This window comes from Thermobia domestica, unplaced genomic scaffold, assembly GCF_964235325.1.
Source record: "Thermobia domestica unplaced genomic scaffold, izTheDome1.hap1.1 HAP1_SCAFFOLD_514, whole genome shotgun sequence".
Taxonomy (NCBI): Eukaryota; Metazoa; Arthropoda; class Insecta; order Zygentoma; family Lepismatidae; genus Thermobia; species Thermobia domestica.
In genome coordinates this window covers 107430-127344 of record NW_027656224.1, presented here as the reverse complement: position 1 = coordinate 127344, position 19915 = coordinate 107430, and the positions used below count along the sequence as shown (strand labels likewise).

The following is a 19915-nucleotide window of genomic DNA, read 5'->3' as shown; positions in this document are numbered from 1 at the left end:
CCAGACGCAGTCGTCGCTAGAAAAGGGCAACGTGATGTTGTGTCGCTTACATCCAAGGAAAGGGGGGAAAACGTATCAGTGATTGCGTGCTGCAATGCTACGGGCATGTTTCTCCCATCGTTTGTGATTTTCAAAGGGAAACGATTAAAGAACGAATATCGTGATGGTTTACCACCAGGCTCCCAAGTGCTAATGACGGATTCTGGTTACGTCAACGACGTTGAGTTTCTAGAGTGGCTAAAACACTTCGTCAAACACAAGCCACAGGGGCCTTGTTTATTTCTCATGGATGGCCATGCAGCCCACACAAAGTCGTTGGAAGTACTAGAGTACTGCCTTGAACACGAAATCACAGCTCTGTGTCTTCCGAGTCACACGACTCATGCTTTACAACCATTAGACAAAGCTGTCTTTCGCCCTCTTAGTTTATTCTTTAAACAAGCTTGCAACCAGTGGGTATTCTCAAACCCAGGAAGATCACTAACAAAAGTACAGTTCGGTCAGCTCCTGAATCAGGCATGGGGGAAAGCTGCCACATTGGGAAATGGTGTAGCAGGTTTTACAGCTACTGGCATATTTCCATTGAACAGACTGGCCATTAGTGATGACAAAATTATCGACGTCTCTGTAACGAACGCGTCTCATGAAGAAGGAAGGCTAGACAATGAACAACCGACAAGACAGGAATCACAGGTCACGCTTGGAGTGCGGGAGAGTCTGCCTTCTCCTGCAAAGAGAGCTTCACACAAGACAGAGAAAAGAGCCAGGCAGGGCACGGAAATACTTACTTCCCCCGATCATATTTCACAGCTGACAGGGCAACGAGGTAAGTTTGCACATAGACCTACACCTAGGTCTCTTCAGTTGGCGGTGGCAAGTACTCAAGGCAATGCGGCACGTACTGCCGATTTTGCTGACAACAGAAACATCTGTGGGTTTTGTGGACGACCATTCAGCAACGAGACATATACCAAATTCTTGGAGTGGATACAGTGCCAAAGTTGCGACATCTGGTATCACGAATACTGTGTCGGTGCTTTTTATAAAAAAAAAAAAAAAAAAAAAACAGTTTGTTTGTGGAAAATGTTAAACTGAATGTTTGTAGTAGAACTTTGTGTACAGACAATGTTGAATTGAAAGTGTGCTTGAAGGTGGAAAATTTCTAGTGATGATGTATTAAGATATAATGGTTTATGACGAAGTAGTGGTACCTAGTAGAACATATGATTAGTAATAAACATGTACCCAGTTCACCCCATGCACCTACCGACTTCACCCCCACAAACGGGGTGAAGCGGGTAAGTCGCCGACTTTTCTTTTTCTCTCTTTCCTTACTTTATTGTTTCACACTTGTACGTCCATTTCCATTGAGTTTATAGTAAAAGGTTCACTGTATCTAGCATGAGTTTTAATTTTCAAATAACTATCTGCATAAGCACAGTGTAGTGCATTTTATCCTTAATACATTGACTTCACCCCCAATGACTCTATTCAAATTTTGGTGAATTTTTGAAAACCAGATGTCGTTTTAGGTAAGAAATGGGGCTACTATGAACAGCTGATTTTGGTGGGTCTAAAAATCAGTTCGTGGGTAATAGTACGGTATATTCTAAAGAAAGGTAAATGACATTATACTGGGCAAGTCATAGACAAAGAGAGCTGCAACTGGAAAGTCAAGTTTACGCGCATTAATAAAACAGGTACCAGTATGACATTCTATTGACCCGAAAATGTAGACAGTGATATGGTTTGTGCAAAACACATTGTTCCGATGTTACCAGAGCCCATTCTTAGTAATCGAGTGCTTCTTAAGTTTGGTGGCATCTCTTTTGAAGGTCTCAATTTGCAATAAGGTCAAGCATGTTCCAATCGCATACAAATAGTTTGTTACCATCCTGTGTAGTGTGAATAGTGCTTATCCATCGTACCGAAAAAAATATTTGCGTATCTTTAAAAACGTCTCTGTTAGATTCATATGAACATACGGACCTCTTACTACAAGAGAGACCTTTTAAAGTTTTAAATATTCAAGTTGCAGTAGTGATACGATGGATATCAACCTTCAAGAAATATTGGGTAAGTACATTTTAAAAATATTTTCTGTAGACCGTTAGGAAAATCGCACAACTATGTAATATATACCAAAATGTTCATAAAACTCGCTTCTTTTAAACTCAATATCAAAGAATACCATAGAGCTTATAGGCAGAATTTTATAATAACAATTAACATTATGTTCAAAGTAGCCCCATTTATGGGGCTACTTTGAACACTCGTATTTCATTTTTTTCCAGCTGAAGACACTATCCGATAACAATGGTTATCAACAGAGTGATAGCACTTTTTTGTGCCATGGTTTTAAAAATATAACATTGGGTTTACAGTATGTTGTTTACAAAATATTTAAGAACATGTGTTATTTTTGTATCAAAGTAGCCCCATTTGACGGTAGTTGATTTGTGTCACTTCCGGTTATAGTTGAGAGATTACAGTGAAGATAAAATTTATTCTTAAAACTCTTAATTGGTTGCAGAGAATCGTTTCTCGCCATCTATTACAATCAAACAGATCCAGGGAGGCGAAGGGTCATTCGCTCCTTCATCGGCACAGCCATCAGTGTTGCAAAAGCCCGGTGACAAAGAAAATAATGTCTTTCACAACCACCCCCAAGAATCTCCCAGACCCGTTCCCTGAGTACTGTTTTTACTCTAAACCGATTAGCGTTAAAATAGGAAATAGTTTATTTCTGAATTTGCAGCCACTTTCGGTTTGAATAGAGACTTAAGAGATAAGTTGGCACTCATTCTTTGAACGCTAACATTGATAGCAAAAACCGCTTATCGCTGTCACTTATCCCTTTGGCTCTGTAGATCTATGAAACCAACAGTTGTAGTGAATCCTGTTGGGAGATTGGCAAGATGTACTAAATGTGTTAGTATTGGTAATATGAAACTGATTAAAAGTAGAAAGAGTTGTATTGACTCTGCATATTATATTCGTTGATATGACTTTTGCAAGAAGGGACGAAATATTTGTTTATATTGTCCAAATTTTGTGTGTGTCTGTATATTGATATATTCAGTGAAAATCATATTTGGCATTAAAGTACGTGTCCAGTGGTATATTTCGTTAATGATTTATTTGCAGTGTTGATATATAATTTATATATGAGAATGTTAATGTGTAGTTAGGCCTATTTAGTAAGCCTAACAGTATATGGAAAGTTTCTATTTAACTATCAATTGCAGGACATATATGAAATTTGAAGAGTAGCAACAAATCCCTATTATTCCCGGATTTATTTATTTATTTATTTAACAATCACCAGACACAGTACAGATCAGAAGCCATTTTATACTGGATACCTAACAATAACAATGGAAACAATGGAAGTTTGGGCCAGAGCCTGTTTAGTAGGTACCATCCCGGCATTTGCCTAGTAGGACTGAAGTATGACTTGGAAAACCCCAGTCAGGATGATCGGCAGCGGGAATCAAACCCACGACCTCCCGAATACGAAGCCAACGCCCTACCACTTGAGCTACTTTGCTCGGTAATTTTTATCTAGAAAGCTAAAGATGGAGACAAAATTTATTCTTAGGACGCTTAAACGATTGTAGAAAACAGTTTCTCGCTATTTATAACAGTTCTTGCTCTATAATTATGAACGCTAAACCGGAAATGGTTTATTTCTACCACTTCCGGTTTAAATATCACCTTTTCAAAGAAACTCTGTTCTTAGCCTTTGAACCTCTGCATAGGAGCTAAAATTGATTGTGATCTGTCAAGTATTTCTCGAGATTCATTGTCACTCGGACGGACGGATACATGGACAGACTATAAATGTACACTCATGTCCAAAATTATTGTCGCAGGTCTACAACTATGTTGTTCTACGAATATAATTTGATAACGAATTCGCCCGGAATTTCTTATAATGTTAATATGCGTATAATCGGCAAAGATATGTATGTGGCAAATTTCATGTCAAAAGAGCAGTAAATAAGAACAATAAAACGAAAATAAAACTTTCTTCTCCATTTAGCAACATTTTGTTTTATTCATTCTAATTTTCGTATTTATGATTCTTTTTCTATGAAATTTATCACAAGTATACATTTCCCGATTATAAACATAGTATCAGTATTAAAAGTGCCCTGTAACATCATTGTCAAAGTATATTCTTACAAGAAGACAGTTATAGATATGCGACAATCATTTTGGACATGAGTGTACATAATTGAGCTTTGGTAAACCACATTCCTTAAAAGTTACTAAATGATTAAGTTTCTTATTAAATAATGTTAACAATGACTTACGCAAACCCATTGAAAAATCTGAAGATGAGGAATAACCCAAAATACTGGGAAATACTTGATGCGAAGCCACATACTGCATCCAATATTAGAGCTCCGAAAAGAAGCCACTTCCGTCCTTTTACGTCAGCCAAGGAACCCCAGAAATACGAGCCCATAACCATACCTGTAAGGAGGAAAAGTAAAAGCATTAAGTTTAACGAAAATTCATTAATTTCTTTTCTTTAACTAATAATATTTCATTCGCAGAAATTGAAAAATTAAGATTTAAAAACGAAAGGAAGATTGGATTTGTTTAACCCTACGTACGCCAAGGGATTACGCGTAACCCTGCACACCACGGGACCGTTTAAAAATGTCCACCACATAAATCAGAAAATGTAATAGGTTTCTCTATTTTGTGCCTTCAGCTTTATAGTTAGTACATAATTTGAGACGAATATTACATTTTCTGGGACAGAAAATAATGATTTATGTGACAGACACTTTTTAACACTTCCTTGATGTGCGGCGTTACGCGTAACACCCTTCGTGTACGTAGGATTCCACTTTTAACACGTTAGCTGCCATGTGGGTCCGATTGGACCTACTAGAGTGGTGTAAGAAAATGTTCTCGTACGTCCGATCGGACCCACAATTTTTAATTTGTCGAGTTGTCCTTACAGTACTTGTATTTTAAAGTGCTGCCTCTTGTGTTGATGATCTGTAGTGTTTCTATCACACAAAATATAGGAGATATTTATGCTGTAATTTTGTTGTTAGATGTTGCTGATTAACGCCGCTAGAGGCGCTGAATATCAATTAACAAGTATTTGCTGTTTCTGTAGGGCCGATCGGACCTAAATGTTGCTTTTTGAGTGACTTACTCTAATTTATTTTAACAAGATGCCAGTATTGTGAAGTCCCCGTCAATTTGTTGAATTTTCAAAAAGGTCTAGATCACTATATTGTTATTTCAAATGACAATAAGTTCTGCACATATTTCTTCGTTTTTCATTGCACAAAGAAACTACTTATTAGCACTAAAAGCAGCAGGAACTCATCAACACTTCTTATACAACATTATATAATAATGAACAAATGACTAACAGAATTGCAAGTTCAACTGTAATTTATCCCCTAGCCCATAAACAAAAAAAATACACGAGTAGGTCCGATCGGTCAAGTTAAGAACATGATACTAAAGAAACATCCATAAAAATTTTTATCCTAATAAATCTGTGCAGTTTTTAACCCACCTTGGTGTACGTTGGGTTAAGCAACATGTACTGTAATAGCACTTTATTTTAATTCAGGGGGGAGAGGGGAAAACGAACAGTGGTGCAGGAAAGACTACCCCGACTAATCTTGGAAAATACATCTCTGTATTCGAAAAACACTGTCTTATCTCGTCTCGTGGACAACCTTGAGTACTCCCCCCCCCCAATATTTTATTTTCTCCGGCGCTTATGATAAGAACATATATATCTCTCAGAAATTATTTAGAGAAAAATCACACTGAGAACCAAAGATCATTGCATTTATAGATGAGGAAGACTATATAACTCACCTAAAAGAGGTGCTGCATTTAGCCATCCTTTATCTTCTGACGCCATCCTGAAGTCGCATTGTGCTGATGGCAATACAAATGATAGAATAGTGATTCCTATTGCACTGTTGAAGTACACAGCCCCGCATAGCAGAAGTAACAAGTAGTGAAATTTTCCATATTCTGAAATGAAATTTTATATATATATAAAAGCAAGAAAAAACATGAAATGTCAATCATTTAAAACTTGTAATATAGTGTAAAATTGAAAGATTTGAGAATAACCTCTTAACCTTTATCTTTCCTTGCGAAGTAATATTTATAGAATTTGTGATGCGAATTATTAATTAAATTAAGTACAGCAAGAATGACACAGCCATGGTGGCGTGGACTGTAAGGCACTTACTTGGCAGTTGGGCAGCCATTGGTTCTACGCCCAGTGTATGGGAAGCAGTAATTTATTTTCACGTTCTAGCATAGTTCCAATATGGTTCAAGGGTTAGTTAGGATCTGTAAAATGTGTACCTGAGGCCGGACGGGTAAAGGCCATGAGAGGATAATGCTGAATTTCTGAATACGTGCGTGTTTCCAAATGTTTCTGGTCTGACATTGAAATATTATGCCACAAATAATAAGCTGTTCATAGTATACACTGGGAGAAATAATGTGTCAGTTTCAACTGTTTAGCTGAGTCAGTTCCTTGGAAGCAGTCATTTAAGTTATTCGCTGTGCGTTGAACTTGTACCCTGCATGACAATGCTCCAGTTCACACAGCTATTGTTGTCAAGGCTACAAATATTCGAGGAGATTCATCACCCACCCTACAGCTCAGGTTTAGCACTATAGCTTTGGCAACAACAGCTGTGTAGACTGGAGCATTGTTATGGAGGAAGCGAGCTCAAATAACAGCGAATGATTCAAAAGACTGCCTCCAACGAACTGACACAGCTGAACAATTGAAATTAATTCATTATTTCTTCCATAGATGGCACCATATGTCATTAACAGCTTACTACCAGTGGCGCGTATTTCAATGTCAGGGCCGGAAACTTTTGTATGTACCCCCGTATATCATCTCTTGTTGCGTGAAGGTTTGGAAAGTATGATCCCTTACCTTTACTCAGTCATTATTCCATTAGGAGATATCCTTACCTTTCAAGGCAAGGGTGCCAAACAATGGAAGATTATGATAAAATAAGGTAAATAAATAAATAAATAAAAGGAGTCGAAATAACTAGTTATAACATACAAACCGGTTAAAAGTAATAAACTGTGTAAAAATTATAGTTTATACTACAAGAGGAATACGTTTTAAGTAATACCTTGCCCAGGGATTGAGAACGGATGATATAGGAGACTACAGAGGTTGTTCAGTCTACATTTGGCCAATTTCGAATTACCTAAAAATTTTAGCAGAATCCATGGCGCCAGGTCCGTAAGTGCTCGATGTGTTCCCTTGGTTCCTAACAATAGTCCGACAGCGTAATTTCCACTGCAATAGGCTTCTCTGAAGAAATGTGAGGGGAAACTTGTCCCATTCCCTTTGCACGGCTTTCCAAAGTCCTTCCACAGTTGTCACACGCCGTTTTCCCAAAGCCCGCTTCAGAAATCCAACTCCACAATAGTCCATAGGACTTGCATCTGGAGATTTAACAGGTACCTCATTGAAAGGTATCACCTGTATACCACTTGCCTCCTCCATGTCCCTGAAGAATGCGAGGGACGATCGTGAGGTATGTGATGAGGCCTTGTCCATGTGAATGCGCACCAGATTAGCGTCATTTCCATACATTGTTGGAATCTCATGCTCGTAGATCGGCCGCATGATCAGCTCCTGAAAATACTGCGAATTTATTTTGCAGTTCTTCGCCACCCTATGAATCTTCAGTTTACATCGGTAACAGGAGCCAGTAAAGACCATGAACCCTTTTGGGAAGGATTCTTTACAGACACGGATCCACCTTCTGAAGTTCTTGGCGCCTTTCTCTCGGTACATGATGGCTCTCGGTTTGCCGCAGTCGGAAAGGTAAATCCATGCTTCATCGAGCGTTACGATGTACATACACCTTTGTTTAGCCAGATGTCGTTCGTACACCTTCCGGGCGTTACACTTTCGTTCCTTTTGGTGGGCATCCGTGAGAAGATGGCCGCGAGCTTTCATGACTTTTTCCAGCTTGAGTTGATGGTGTAACGTCCGGCTCACAGTCCCCAAAGACACGTCAAGACGATTAACCATACACCTTTCTTGCATTGCCATTTTGCAAAGTTTCCTCTGCATGGCGGAGGTGGCCTTGGTGCATTCTCGCTTCCTAGGCAACTTCGTTGGTGATCCAAATGGTGGAGTTTCGTTGCCCTTGTACTTTTTAATAACTTTTTTTATTCCACTTAAACTGATGTTGCAACCATTCTTTTTGCACTATTTTCTAATGACAGAAACACTAAAGTGGGCGTCATAAAGAGTCGCAACATAGCCTTCCCAAAACCGGCTTAGTTTGAGCGGCATTTTGGTCACAGAGCGGAAACCCACACACTTGTAAACAAATTTAACACAACACTCGCAATCTTGGTCCTGTTTTGTGCGTTATTCTAGTTCGCGCGTAAGAACAACTCCGTCCTCAGGAAGCCACTGCACAACATTGCAGGAGGCCACAAGCCAGTCGGGTGAGTCCAATCTGCCAGGGAGGGGGAAGGAACGAAATCGGCCAAACGTAGGCTGAACAACCTCCGTATATCCTGCCTGTGTGTTATCTTTGATTACTCTTTTCCCATTTCCATAATAATTTATTTTCATTGATTATCGGTCTCCAAACATGAAACGTAAAACTAAATATTTCGTTCTATTTCATGTTTACTATGAAACACAATGGTAGAAATATGAAGTCCTCATTGTCAACCTTTTCTAGCTTAGGGCTTACATCAAACGGTTTTAAATATCATGGAACTCCACAAGCTAAATTTTTAGAGTTGGAAATAACAATATACTGTATAAGCAACTTTAAAACTAAAAGAAAATTAAAAGATACTGAAACTTAAAACTAACCATTTTACATTCAACGAACGAGTTTCTTATTCATTAGTTTAGATATCCCGCCACAGATTCGATAGAGCTTGTTATGTCGTGTTGGTTTATGCTAGATTCAATGGCGCTAAATTTAACCTGTAACTCTGAACTAAAGCTTGATATTTACTTTATACATTTTAAGTGTTTTCACACTGTATAACGTAGAAAATAAGAGCTACTTGCTTCTTGAGCCGTTTGTCGAACAGCCATTGTACAGTCCGCAGCAAAAAACCCTGCAACATGAACATGTAAGTTTATTGTGAAACGACGAAGTCATTTGCTCCAAAATAAGTGTGCAGGGGAGGACGCCGAGGTGTCTCCTGGCCTGATTCGTGCCACTTAGACGTTATGTTGATTCCTTGTGCTGTTAGCGGTAGTTTCACAATAAATTTACATGCTCATGTCGCAGTTTTTTTGCTGCGGACTGTACATCTGGGTTGTCCATGATGGTACGCTTCGTTATAAGGTTAGAAAACTGTCAGTAGCACAATTTCTTTCAAAGTGTATAAGGGCGAAGACGTTTAGCCCTTTAGGCTAAGCGACACTGATTATTATTGTAAGTGAATGATGATGAAATCAATGGTGGAGTGAGAATGTGGAAGGAAACTGGAGTACCCTGAGAAGACCCACGACCACCATGTTGTCCACTACAAATTTACTTGACCGGGGATCGAATCAAGGACCCCACGCGCAAGAGGTAAGCGCTTTACCACTTACCCACTTAACTTCTCTGAGTAGGACATGAGAAACCAAAAGTTAACAAAAACATGTAAACAAGTTACAGTTTAGACAATTGTTAAAATTAAGTATAATTTTACCTGTGAAGCTGATAGCAGTTTCAAAATCAGCACCGATCCCTTCTGAAAAAAAGATGAAAATATGAGTTTTAGGTTCTACAAGAATATTTTTACAAGAACATAAATAAAAGTCTCTACTCCTACATGCTCAATCCTTAATAGAATTTCAGTAACTCAATAAATACTCTTCACTATCACAACAGTTTTATTACTTTATTTTTCTGTTTGAGTCAAATCTTGAAATTCAGGCATTTCGATACTAATTGCATCTGCTAGAAGATATTACAATATTTTTTTACACATTTTTTGCTCTACCTTATCATTTGAGTACAAAATTACATAACTTTTTCCAAACGTATTTAGACTGCGTATATACGTAGACAACAACAAATAATTAAGCATTTCTTCAGTAGATGGCGGTGTGATTTAGTGTTGGCCAGAGTAAATGCATGCTATACTAGTAAAGACGTAGTAGCCATTTTCGGGGTGTCAGAGTTGCTTCGGGACATCTTGATTGGCTAATCGTCTGTTTCAGCATTCTTCACTGACCATTCCATTCTCGAGTGAAGAATGGATTGTCATTACTCCTACAACTTCCATTTACTCTGGTGCTGGTTAGAGACCTTTATGTGGCGCCTGTAAAGGAAAAACTTGGAACTATCACCTTTCACAACACCTATATTTACTAAGTAACTTTTCTGTTCTTTTGAAATAATTAAACTGTTATATAAGTATTTTAAATCAAGCGGCCTGGGGCCATTATATCAGGTACCATCCCGACATGTGCCTGGTGTGAATGAGGAAACCCCAGGAAAATCTCATTCAGGTTGACTGGCCTGAAAAAGGTGTTACACTTTTTCGACCGAGTATTCCTACCAGGAATTGAACCCGGGACCGCTCGCACCAAAGACGAGAGCGTTAGTGATTACGCCACCTGGGGCTACTCAATCATAAAGAAATTGTTTATTTATTGGTTTTAAATTATAACAAAATACTTTGGATAGAGTAATAATTACCTGTACCTTGGGCAGAAAGTGCTCATACATGTGCACTATACTTAATAGAATGTTAATTTAATAATAACAGAAGAAGAATGTTTTTTTAAGATATGTAAATTATTATTATGGGATAGTTGTGGCTATGTAAATGTTTATGGATACCTCGTCAGCAAGTTTGTGTGCTTGACAGTTTGAAGGAAAATATATTATAAAGTATATCAACTAATAAACCATTTTAGCAACGTTCATCGACGTTATCATTCTAATAGAAAAGGTGAGAATAATAGTATATAATTATTAAAGATAATTTTTACATGCAAACAAATACTACCACTCAAGATTTATATATCTTACTTCGCCGAACCAGGTTGACGACTACCCTTGGTGAGTCGTTATAAAAATTTTGGTTTACCTCACCCGGGACTTTTCATAAATTCTTACCCCGAAGCAAAGTAAGGGTGAATTTACTTTTACAATTAAGTTAATGAATACAAATTTGACCATACTGAGAAGTGGTAGAATAATTGTAAGAAAAATGGACAATGAAACAATGGAGCATGAATCCAATAATAGTGACAACGGTGAACATAATGTAGCACCAGGAATGACATCATCAGAATATCGAATCTTGTTAGCCTTACAGCGACAATTGAGTCAGATGTCTACCGAGATAAAGCAGACCATAGAACAGAAGATAGAACAGAAGTTTGACGAATCTAACAAGCAATATGAAGAATTAAGTAGACGGATGGAACAGAAGTCGGATGAAACGAAACAATTAATTATCCAGACGATGAGCGATATCACCTCGCAGTTCGAGGAAAAGTTAAAAGGAATATCGGAGGAATGCCAGGATAATCACAACCACCTGAGTCAAGAAATCAGCGACATAAAAAAGGATTTAGAAGTAACCGAATCTTCTGTTCAACAACAAAAGATCCAGGTCATCAATAATTCTAACAATATACGTGCAAATACGCAATTGATAGCTACGTTACAGGAAGAAATTAGAATGCTACAGGTTAAGGACAACACATACCGTAATAACATGGGTAGTGATCGCTTGGAGTTTCCCCACTCACCAGAGATGGCATCGCCTTTGCCGGTGTCTGATGAGGATATTATATTGGAAGAAAGTTATCCGAAAGGTACAGATGGGCGAAACATAGATGGTGTAACGACACATCACGTCATGGATAGGAACTATCACCCAATAAGTACACGGAATGATAAAAGGAAGGTAAAATTAAGTGTTAAGATGAGTGAAATACGAGCTATGAGCAAATTCAGTGGTAAGTGTAACGAGAATGCTACTTCTTTCTTAGAGAAATTCCAGGACGAATGCAATATAATGTGTATAGATAGATCACAATATATGAAATTAATCCCTCATGTATTACTCCCACCTTGTTCATTATGGTTTAAAGCAGTACGTGATCACATCAGTACATATGAAGAATTCAAAGCGGCACTGATCGCCAATTATGAAAATGACTTTTTGCTTGCAAATAGAGATGCTACCATTAGAAATCAACACTTCAATCCTCGATTGCATAAATCTGTTGTAGAGTTTGTTGTAAATACATACAACGAATTAAAGGTCGTTAATCCATTGCAATCGGAATCGAGAATAATAGCATCGATTCGAAATTTGCTTCCATTTAAGTTACAACAGATGTTATTTTCCACACAGTGTATGAGTTTCAACCATTTATTAATGCTGGTCCAATGCTATGAAACTCAATACCATGCTATGAATCAACAAACAGGAATGGGTAAAAATAAGAATAATTCAGATCATTTGGTGCCTGTTCGAAATTTAAATATCCGAAGTGTGAATAATACGGAACATAACCTAAGCCGAGTATATTCTAGCAATCAAAACGAGCAAAATAGGCAAAGTTATGTAGGGAATCCGCCTAACCTAATTAATCGTAGCAATCCATATGTTAGACCATATAATCAAAAAAAGGTTTAAAAATAGACGGAATGTATGGCGAAATTCCAGGAATACAACGAACTACGTGGATAGACGTAATTGGAGGTCAAGAGATGGCACTTCATATCAAAATCAGAATCACGATGAAATTCCTGTACAACATATTGTAGAACCTAATCATTATTGTGCAGTACAATGTACTTTATTAGAATCGTATGCAAGTACGAACGTAACCTGATTACCGTTAATGAAATTAGGTTAAATTCATATCAGCTATAGATTTTCATGAACATTTATTTTATTTTTATTCAATTTAATTTTCTTTAATTCTCATTAATCAATGATAATTCTCAAATGTTTTAATATATGTAAGAATTATAATTCGATTCATAAATGATTGAAAGCAAAGGTTATTTATATTAGATTGACTTGCGTTGAAAACTTAATTGTCAAAGATTATGTTAAGAATAAGATCCATTTCTATAAAACTAATTATTCAACGGCTGTCTTGAATGAGATTCTTCTATGTTTTGATGTCTTAGGAATCCAATGTTTATTTTAAAATATCACCTAAAATGATTATCATATAATGCGCCCTGGCTATTTGTAACTCATGTTTGTCCCTTACGATTTTGAATTCGCACCCTCGTTAATTATATTAATAAGCGACGATGTTTTCGATAATAATGAAATAAATATAATTAATGTAATAGAAGATAAGTATTAACGAAATGAAAGATTTGTTATGAATGTATCTATATATATATGTGAAATGTAATGGAATATATACGAGGTGTGATCAAAATATAAAGAACATATGTAATGTAAGAACACTATTGTAAACGGACCAGTGGTTCTTGAAGATAAAAGCCAAACTCGCTTATGACTTTTATATTCAGTCCAATTGTCGGGCGACATTTTTATATAACAAAATACTTTGGATAGAGTAATAATTACCTGTACCTTGGGCAGAAAGTGCTCATACATGTGCACTATACTTAATAGAATGTTAATTTAATAATAACAGAAGAAGAATGTTTTTTTAAGATATGTAAATTATTATTATGGGATAGTTGTGGCTATGTAAATGTTTATGGATACCTCGTCAGCAAGTTTGTGTGCTTGACAGTTTGAAGGAAAATATATTATAAAGTATATCAACTAATAAACCATTTTAGCAACGTTCATCGACGTTATCATTCTAATAGAAAAGGTGAGAATAATAGTATATAATTATTAAAGATAATTTTTACATGCAAACAAATACTACCACTCAAGATTTATATATCTTACTTCGCCGAACCAGGTTGACGACTACCCTTGGTGAGTCGTTATAAAATATAAGACAGTGTGTTAATTGTAAAGAAAGCTTCTTAAATTGTTCCAATTTTACCGGTGGGGCAAAATACATAATCTGACCATTGACATTAAAATTTGGTCCCAGTTCATTGTAGGGAAATGTCCGCTATGCTTTGAAACGAGTGGATAAATGGAAATAGCCCAAGAAAACCCACAGACATGACGTCCACCATAAAAAACTCGGCCAGAGATCGAACCAGACTCTCTACGCACCAAAAGTAAGCACTCTACCACTGGGCCACCCTGTCCCTTTTATTCAGAAACAGACGGATCTGAGGAAATGCTTAAGTTGGAAGTGTGAAATTTGGTACACAATTTCTTCATTAAAAATGGCCACTTCGATGTTAACAGCTTTTCTTGAAAATTCCGCTTCTGAAATTGGAAACTAGCAATTTCTACAATATTCAAATCTCCGGTTTTATACGTATTTATTACACCTTATTCTCCTCGTGTTCCCATGAAAAGAACTAGCACCTCCGGGATAGTTGTTTAGAATTTCATAAAGAATGCTAAAAATACATTACAATACGGTTCTAAACTTTATATACGTTTATGTTCGTTATCAAGTTATCGGCTCTGTTGGCATAATTGACTCATACATTTTTTTCTTCAATAATAATAAGTAGTAACGACATTGACAGTGTTCCTGAATTGTAAACTTGCTGAAATCTTGTATGTAGTTATCAATAAAAGTAAGAATATATGACGTACTCATTGAACTGAACATTATCTACGTAAAAAAAAAATGTTCAAGTAACAGGAATTGCTCAACATTCTTTAAATACTTATGTCATGAAACATGGAAAGTATACAGTAGCATAGTTTAGTTTTTCATTTTTTTAAAAAAAACTGTTTAATGTTCACAACGTTTTATCCACAGATGAGGTATTTTAGTTCGATTATGGTCGAACAGGTCTTATATCTGTTTCTATCCACTTTTTGTCTTTTTTCATAAAAAAATATTACAAAACTTTCAGTTCTCAAGTTTAATTACCAGAAGACAGTGGATTCGATTACTGACACCAGGTTTCATATCGCTTTCTTTAAGTAATCTAATCCTAATCCTATCTATAGGCCTATATAAAACTACATGAGCTGACAAATAATTGAGCACTTCATGTAGGGTTACAATGATTAAATTTGGCACGATTGTAGCTTTCCGAAACTAACCCAGGGGAAAATTGCCAAAAGTGAATATTTTTAATTTTTAGGGGGTCTATAGAGGGGATAAAGAATTTCCATATGTTATTTAAAGAGTATTTTTTTAACCTATAATCTGATGTTTTAGGTACTTAGAATTGGAATAAAAACTTGAAATTCGATATGCTTGTACCATACCATCCAGAAGTGTCTCTTACTGTACAAATATACGGTATCCTCTTGCTTGTAAATCAGTACGGATCAGACGTTATCCGTATGCTGCATAGGCACTGCCCTTAGATGTTACATCATGCCGTTGCAGGATGTCTGACATCTAACAGTTTTCCGTATATCACATGCATATACTTATGTTACCTTCTTCAGCTATATGTTATATGTATACTAGGGCGGAGCGAAAAATCACTTTTTTATATATCGAAAACGCAATAGTGCGGAAAAGTTGTCAAGTGATGTTGATAAAATACTGTAAAAATTTCGTCGCTGAAATCGAATATCTTCGGGTGGCGAATTGCCAAAAAAGATTTTGTGTATTTATAGGGTATGCAAACCCGCTGTACATATAACTCTTTTGTGTTTCTACGGTAAATGAACAAAAGTATTACCTATATTTCTTAACTTAAGTAATATGTGAAATTTAAGAAATATTTTGTGCATGATTTAGGCAGATTTGGAATCACACAATAGCCAATGTGATCAAAATAACAATCTACTTAATACAAAATACACATGTTTTTCTATATCCATCTGCTTGTTTCAGTGAAACGACCCAGGACCCACGACAAGAACGGGGGTGCAGGTCGGGTCCCTCCCATGCCCACCCTACCATTCATACACGTGTGTTCAAAATTAGATCTTTGGTTCTTTGGAGAGCATAGTTTGCCTTTGCTTCTACTTTTCGGTTTACAGATTGGGATTTTAGTTTAAGTCTAATAAAACTAACTCTGCCACAAACTGATGCAGATGATTCTGTTACAAATTTCACGTAGAGTTCTGTATTTTGAATGTGTCAGAAATATTTCAAAGCTCTTTTTATGAATGGATGTTCGTAGTTATTACTGTAGATTTCTCTATTGGAAAACAAGACAGCGCCGCTTCAACTTCATGCGTCACTTCAACTGATTCTCAGTTAATAAAGTTAGTGTAATCGTTTGCATTGAAATTGCGCGTTGGTAGCATATTTCTTATTTACATATGACTCATTGTCTACTTTAGAAGGTCTTCCTCGTTTCGTCTTCCTACTGTTGCTACTATCATTATCTCTACTCTTCTCGTTCCTAGCCTTTCATCTTGCGCTGACTATCTTTCTCCATGCGTTTTTTCTGACTTGAAGTCTTTCATTGTCAAACATAGAAAGCAATATATTCTCCGGATTAGCGAAATAACAGTTATTTTGAATTACTTTGAACCAATTGCCGCTCCTTTTGTGGTATGTATCTTGAAGTTCTCATTAGTTACAAGTGTTTAGCTCCATCTTTACAAGTAGGGTATCTTTCTACTAAAAACCAGCGACCTCCAGTCTCTTTCCTGCATAGAGTTTGATCTTTAAGACCATTTAAGTATAAGCCTCTAAGAAAGTTTCCTTTAGCCATTAGCACTTCCTTTTGTCGTATCTTTTCCCTTTCTCGCCGGATTTTTGAGCGGCCTATCACCTTTGGATCAATCATTCCAAAACTTTGCATTGCAGCTGTTGCTATCAAAGCAGTTGCACGATCAGATATTCTAAATCGGTCTACCAGCACAACAAGAGGTCTAGGGACATGTTGTTACTCCTTGCTTCTTTTTTCTCTAATATCCTATTATTTCGCAAAGTAATCATCAACATTTGACTGATCGCCATCAGAAGATGATGTATGGAGTTCATTAGAAGTACTCGTTTGTGATATGTGAGAAGACTGTTGGAGAATGGTCTCTCCTGATTTCCTTTTAGTGCGTACGATTAGTTTTAAAGGTTCCTCGTAGTCAACTCCCTCTATTCTGCCTACTCATGTTGTTCTCTGATCTTGCAGAAATGTCCACTCCTTCCACTTAGGTACTTACTTTCCCAATTCACATGAGCACATGGAAAGTTCATGACATTTACAGGAACATATATCAAAGAACTTAGTGTAATCTTGTTTAAATATATCCATTTTTTCCTAAAATTTGCAGAAGCTTTCGTTTTCTTCTCAGATTTACCAAACTTCTTGTATACTTTCCGTACAAGCGAAGTAGAAGCTGAACTATACGTTCTAAAGACACAGTAGGGATGAAAGCCTTGTCCTAAACAGATTTCACACACTGAGCAACGTCTCTCGCCACAATCTTTACAGATCGATCATACCCTTTCTCACACTTTTCAAGCTCTACCAATTAAAAATAATGTTTTATTACATCTGATTTTGTGGGTAACTGTACACCTGAAAGCTCAGCTGAATGTTCAAATACGGGGTAAGTCGTTCTTAATCTTGTTCTTATCTTTGGCATGGTTAGAGTTTCAATATTGATGCAAAGTACGAATCTCACAATTACATAAAGTTTAATTTACAGTACACAAACAAACTGTTTATATACTTATCAACTACGTACAACGAAGTAAACACCAAAACGCAATGTTAATACCGCAAAATATCTTGAAAAGATCGTCTTCCACACTCGAACAAAGTTATCGACTACTAATGTTGTTTCTTTTTAATACTGCTACTATGAATTGGACTAGTCCAAATTACATTCTTACGCAGGGAAGCACAGTAAGCTGTATAAAACAGTACGATAATTGTTTTTTAAAGGAAAAGGAGTGTTAAAGGAAAAGTTGTAATGGACAATGAACACATTTATCGGAGTATTAATGCAATGCTGGAACCTTAAATTTTATATGGGACCACAAGTACAATGTATGGTATAGAATAATTTGTTTTGCTAAAAGGGGCTATTTTATGGTTCCAAATCTGCCTAAATCATCCAGAAATTATTTCTTTAATTTTACAGACTGCTTAAGATAAGAAATATAGGTAATACTTTTGTTCATTTACCATAGAAACACAAAAAAGTGGTGTGTACGGCGGGTTTGCATACCCTATAAATACACAAAATCTTTTTTGGCGATTCGCCACCCGAAGATATTCGATTTCAGCGACGAAATTTTTACAGTATTTTATCAACATCAGTTGACAACTTTTCCGCACTATTGCGTTTTCGATATATAAAAAAGTGATTTTTCGCTCCGCCCTAATGTATACGTCCATTTGTATTTGAGATCCTGACCGCCTACATTATTTCACACTTAAAGTACGTATAGATGGAAGACTTATACAGAAAGTATTATAAAATATGCGTTTTCAGTTTTACGTCTGCTGTACGTTAAGTCCAAAAACTACAGGAATTACGCATTTAACCTATCTTTTTAAGTACGCCACCTACATTTTTTTTCTCAGTGCGATATGAAACGAAGCTACGAGCAGAAATGATTTACAGTTACGTATCACTCTAAGATGTCACTCTGATGAAGTATGACTGTAAGATGTCACTTAATTAACATGTCATTCTGGGATACCACTCTAAGTAACATATAACTCTAACAGTAAGGTGTCACTCTTAAACAGCATACTAATCTAAGATATCACTGTAAGTAATTTATGGATCTAAAATATTATTGTAATTAGCATATCTACAAGTATTATGCTGGAATTCCTTACATGTACAATCTAGAGCTTCATCGAAATCTGGGCTTGTGGCGATTTTGTTTTCTGAAATATGACGACAAATATAATGAGTAAATTATTGAAAAAAAAATACGCTACATTTTTTCATAAGTTTTCCGTATTTTATTTGTATTAAAAATGAGTTTGGTCATTATGTATCGTTTAATCATCAACGTATGTGTGTGAAGTTTTACAGAGACATTTGAATTGCTTAACCAAGCATACGGGGAAAGCTGTGTGAGTCGAACAATATCATAAATCCAGAAATTTTGGGTCACTGTGCTAACATAATTAAAACTTTTATTATCTATTTATTTTAAAATTAAATTGTTTACATTTAAGCATTTATTACGATATGTTTAAATGAGTTGAGTTGATTTTGAGTTTAACGTCCCGTTCAGCAGCGAGGCTATATGAGTCGTGGACATAACGATTAATGTGGAATCCGAACCACATGAGCTCCCGCCGGGAATCGAACCCGGGTCTCCGATATGTTTAAATGAATCCCAAAGTAAAGTCCGGATAGGAAAATTCTTTTCCACGAGCTTTCACTTCGAGAATGGCCTGAAACAAGGAGATGCGTTGTCGCCATTATTATTAATTTTGTCTTGAAGTACGCTATAAAGAAAATCAAAGATTGCAACCAAGCTCTAGAGCTGAATAGTATTCACCAGGTTATGGCGTACGCTAATACTTAAATTTAATAGGGGATGATAGAAGAACAATATAAAGAAATGAAAAGATCTTATTAAATGCTTGCAGGGACATGGGTTTAGAAGTAAATGTAGAGAAAACTGAATACATGGAAGTGCGTCGAGATCGTAATACTTCAAATTATGGATCCGTTAAAATATTCAATAATACTTTTGATAAAGTGGATACTTTCAAATATCTAACAGAGGAAAATCATATTCACGAAGAAATTAAATGTCGACTAAGAGCAGGGAATTCGTGTTATTATTCAGTTCAAAATCTCTTGTCGTCGCGAATTCTGTCAAAGAATTTGAAGCTTAAAATATATAAAAGGATAATCATGCCTATTGTTCTGTATGGTTGCGAAACATGGTCGCTTACTTTAA

At 36.4% G+C, this 19915-nt stretch overlaps 1 protein-coding gene across 1 annotated transcript; it reads right to left on the bottom strand.

The window, feature by feature from the left end:
- Positions 1–2846: 2846 nt before the first annotated feature.
- LOC145676998 (synaptic vesicle glycoprotein 2C-like) lies at positions 2847–9761 on the bottom strand. The gene is made up of 4 exons (XM_081747716.1): positions 9724–9761; positions 5866–6027; positions 4320–4482; positions 2847–2952 (listed from the first exon to the last, which is right to left on the bottom strand). The coding sequence occupies exons 2-4, from the start codon at positions 5909–5911 to the stop codon at positions 2847–2849; spliced, it is 315 nt and encodes a 104-aa protein (XP_081603842.1). The 5' UTR covers positions 5912–6027; positions 9724–9761.
- Positions 9762–19915: the final 10154 nt, after the last annotated feature.

Bases quoted from the DNA above. Each gene is read 5' to 3' on its own strand.
- LOC145676998 (XM_081747716.1), bottom strand. From the start codon at position 5,911: ATGGCGTCAGAAGATAAAGGATGGCTAAATGCAGCACCTCTTTTAG. The intron at 4,483-5,865 runs GTGAGTTATATA...TCCTCCTTACAG, and splicing joins AAATGCAGCACCTCTTTTAG to GTATGGTTATGGGCTCGTAT. The intron at 2,953-4,319 runs GTAAGTCATTGT...ACTTTTAATCAG, and splicing joins AGATTTTTCAATGGGTTTGC to TTTCATATTACCAATACTAA.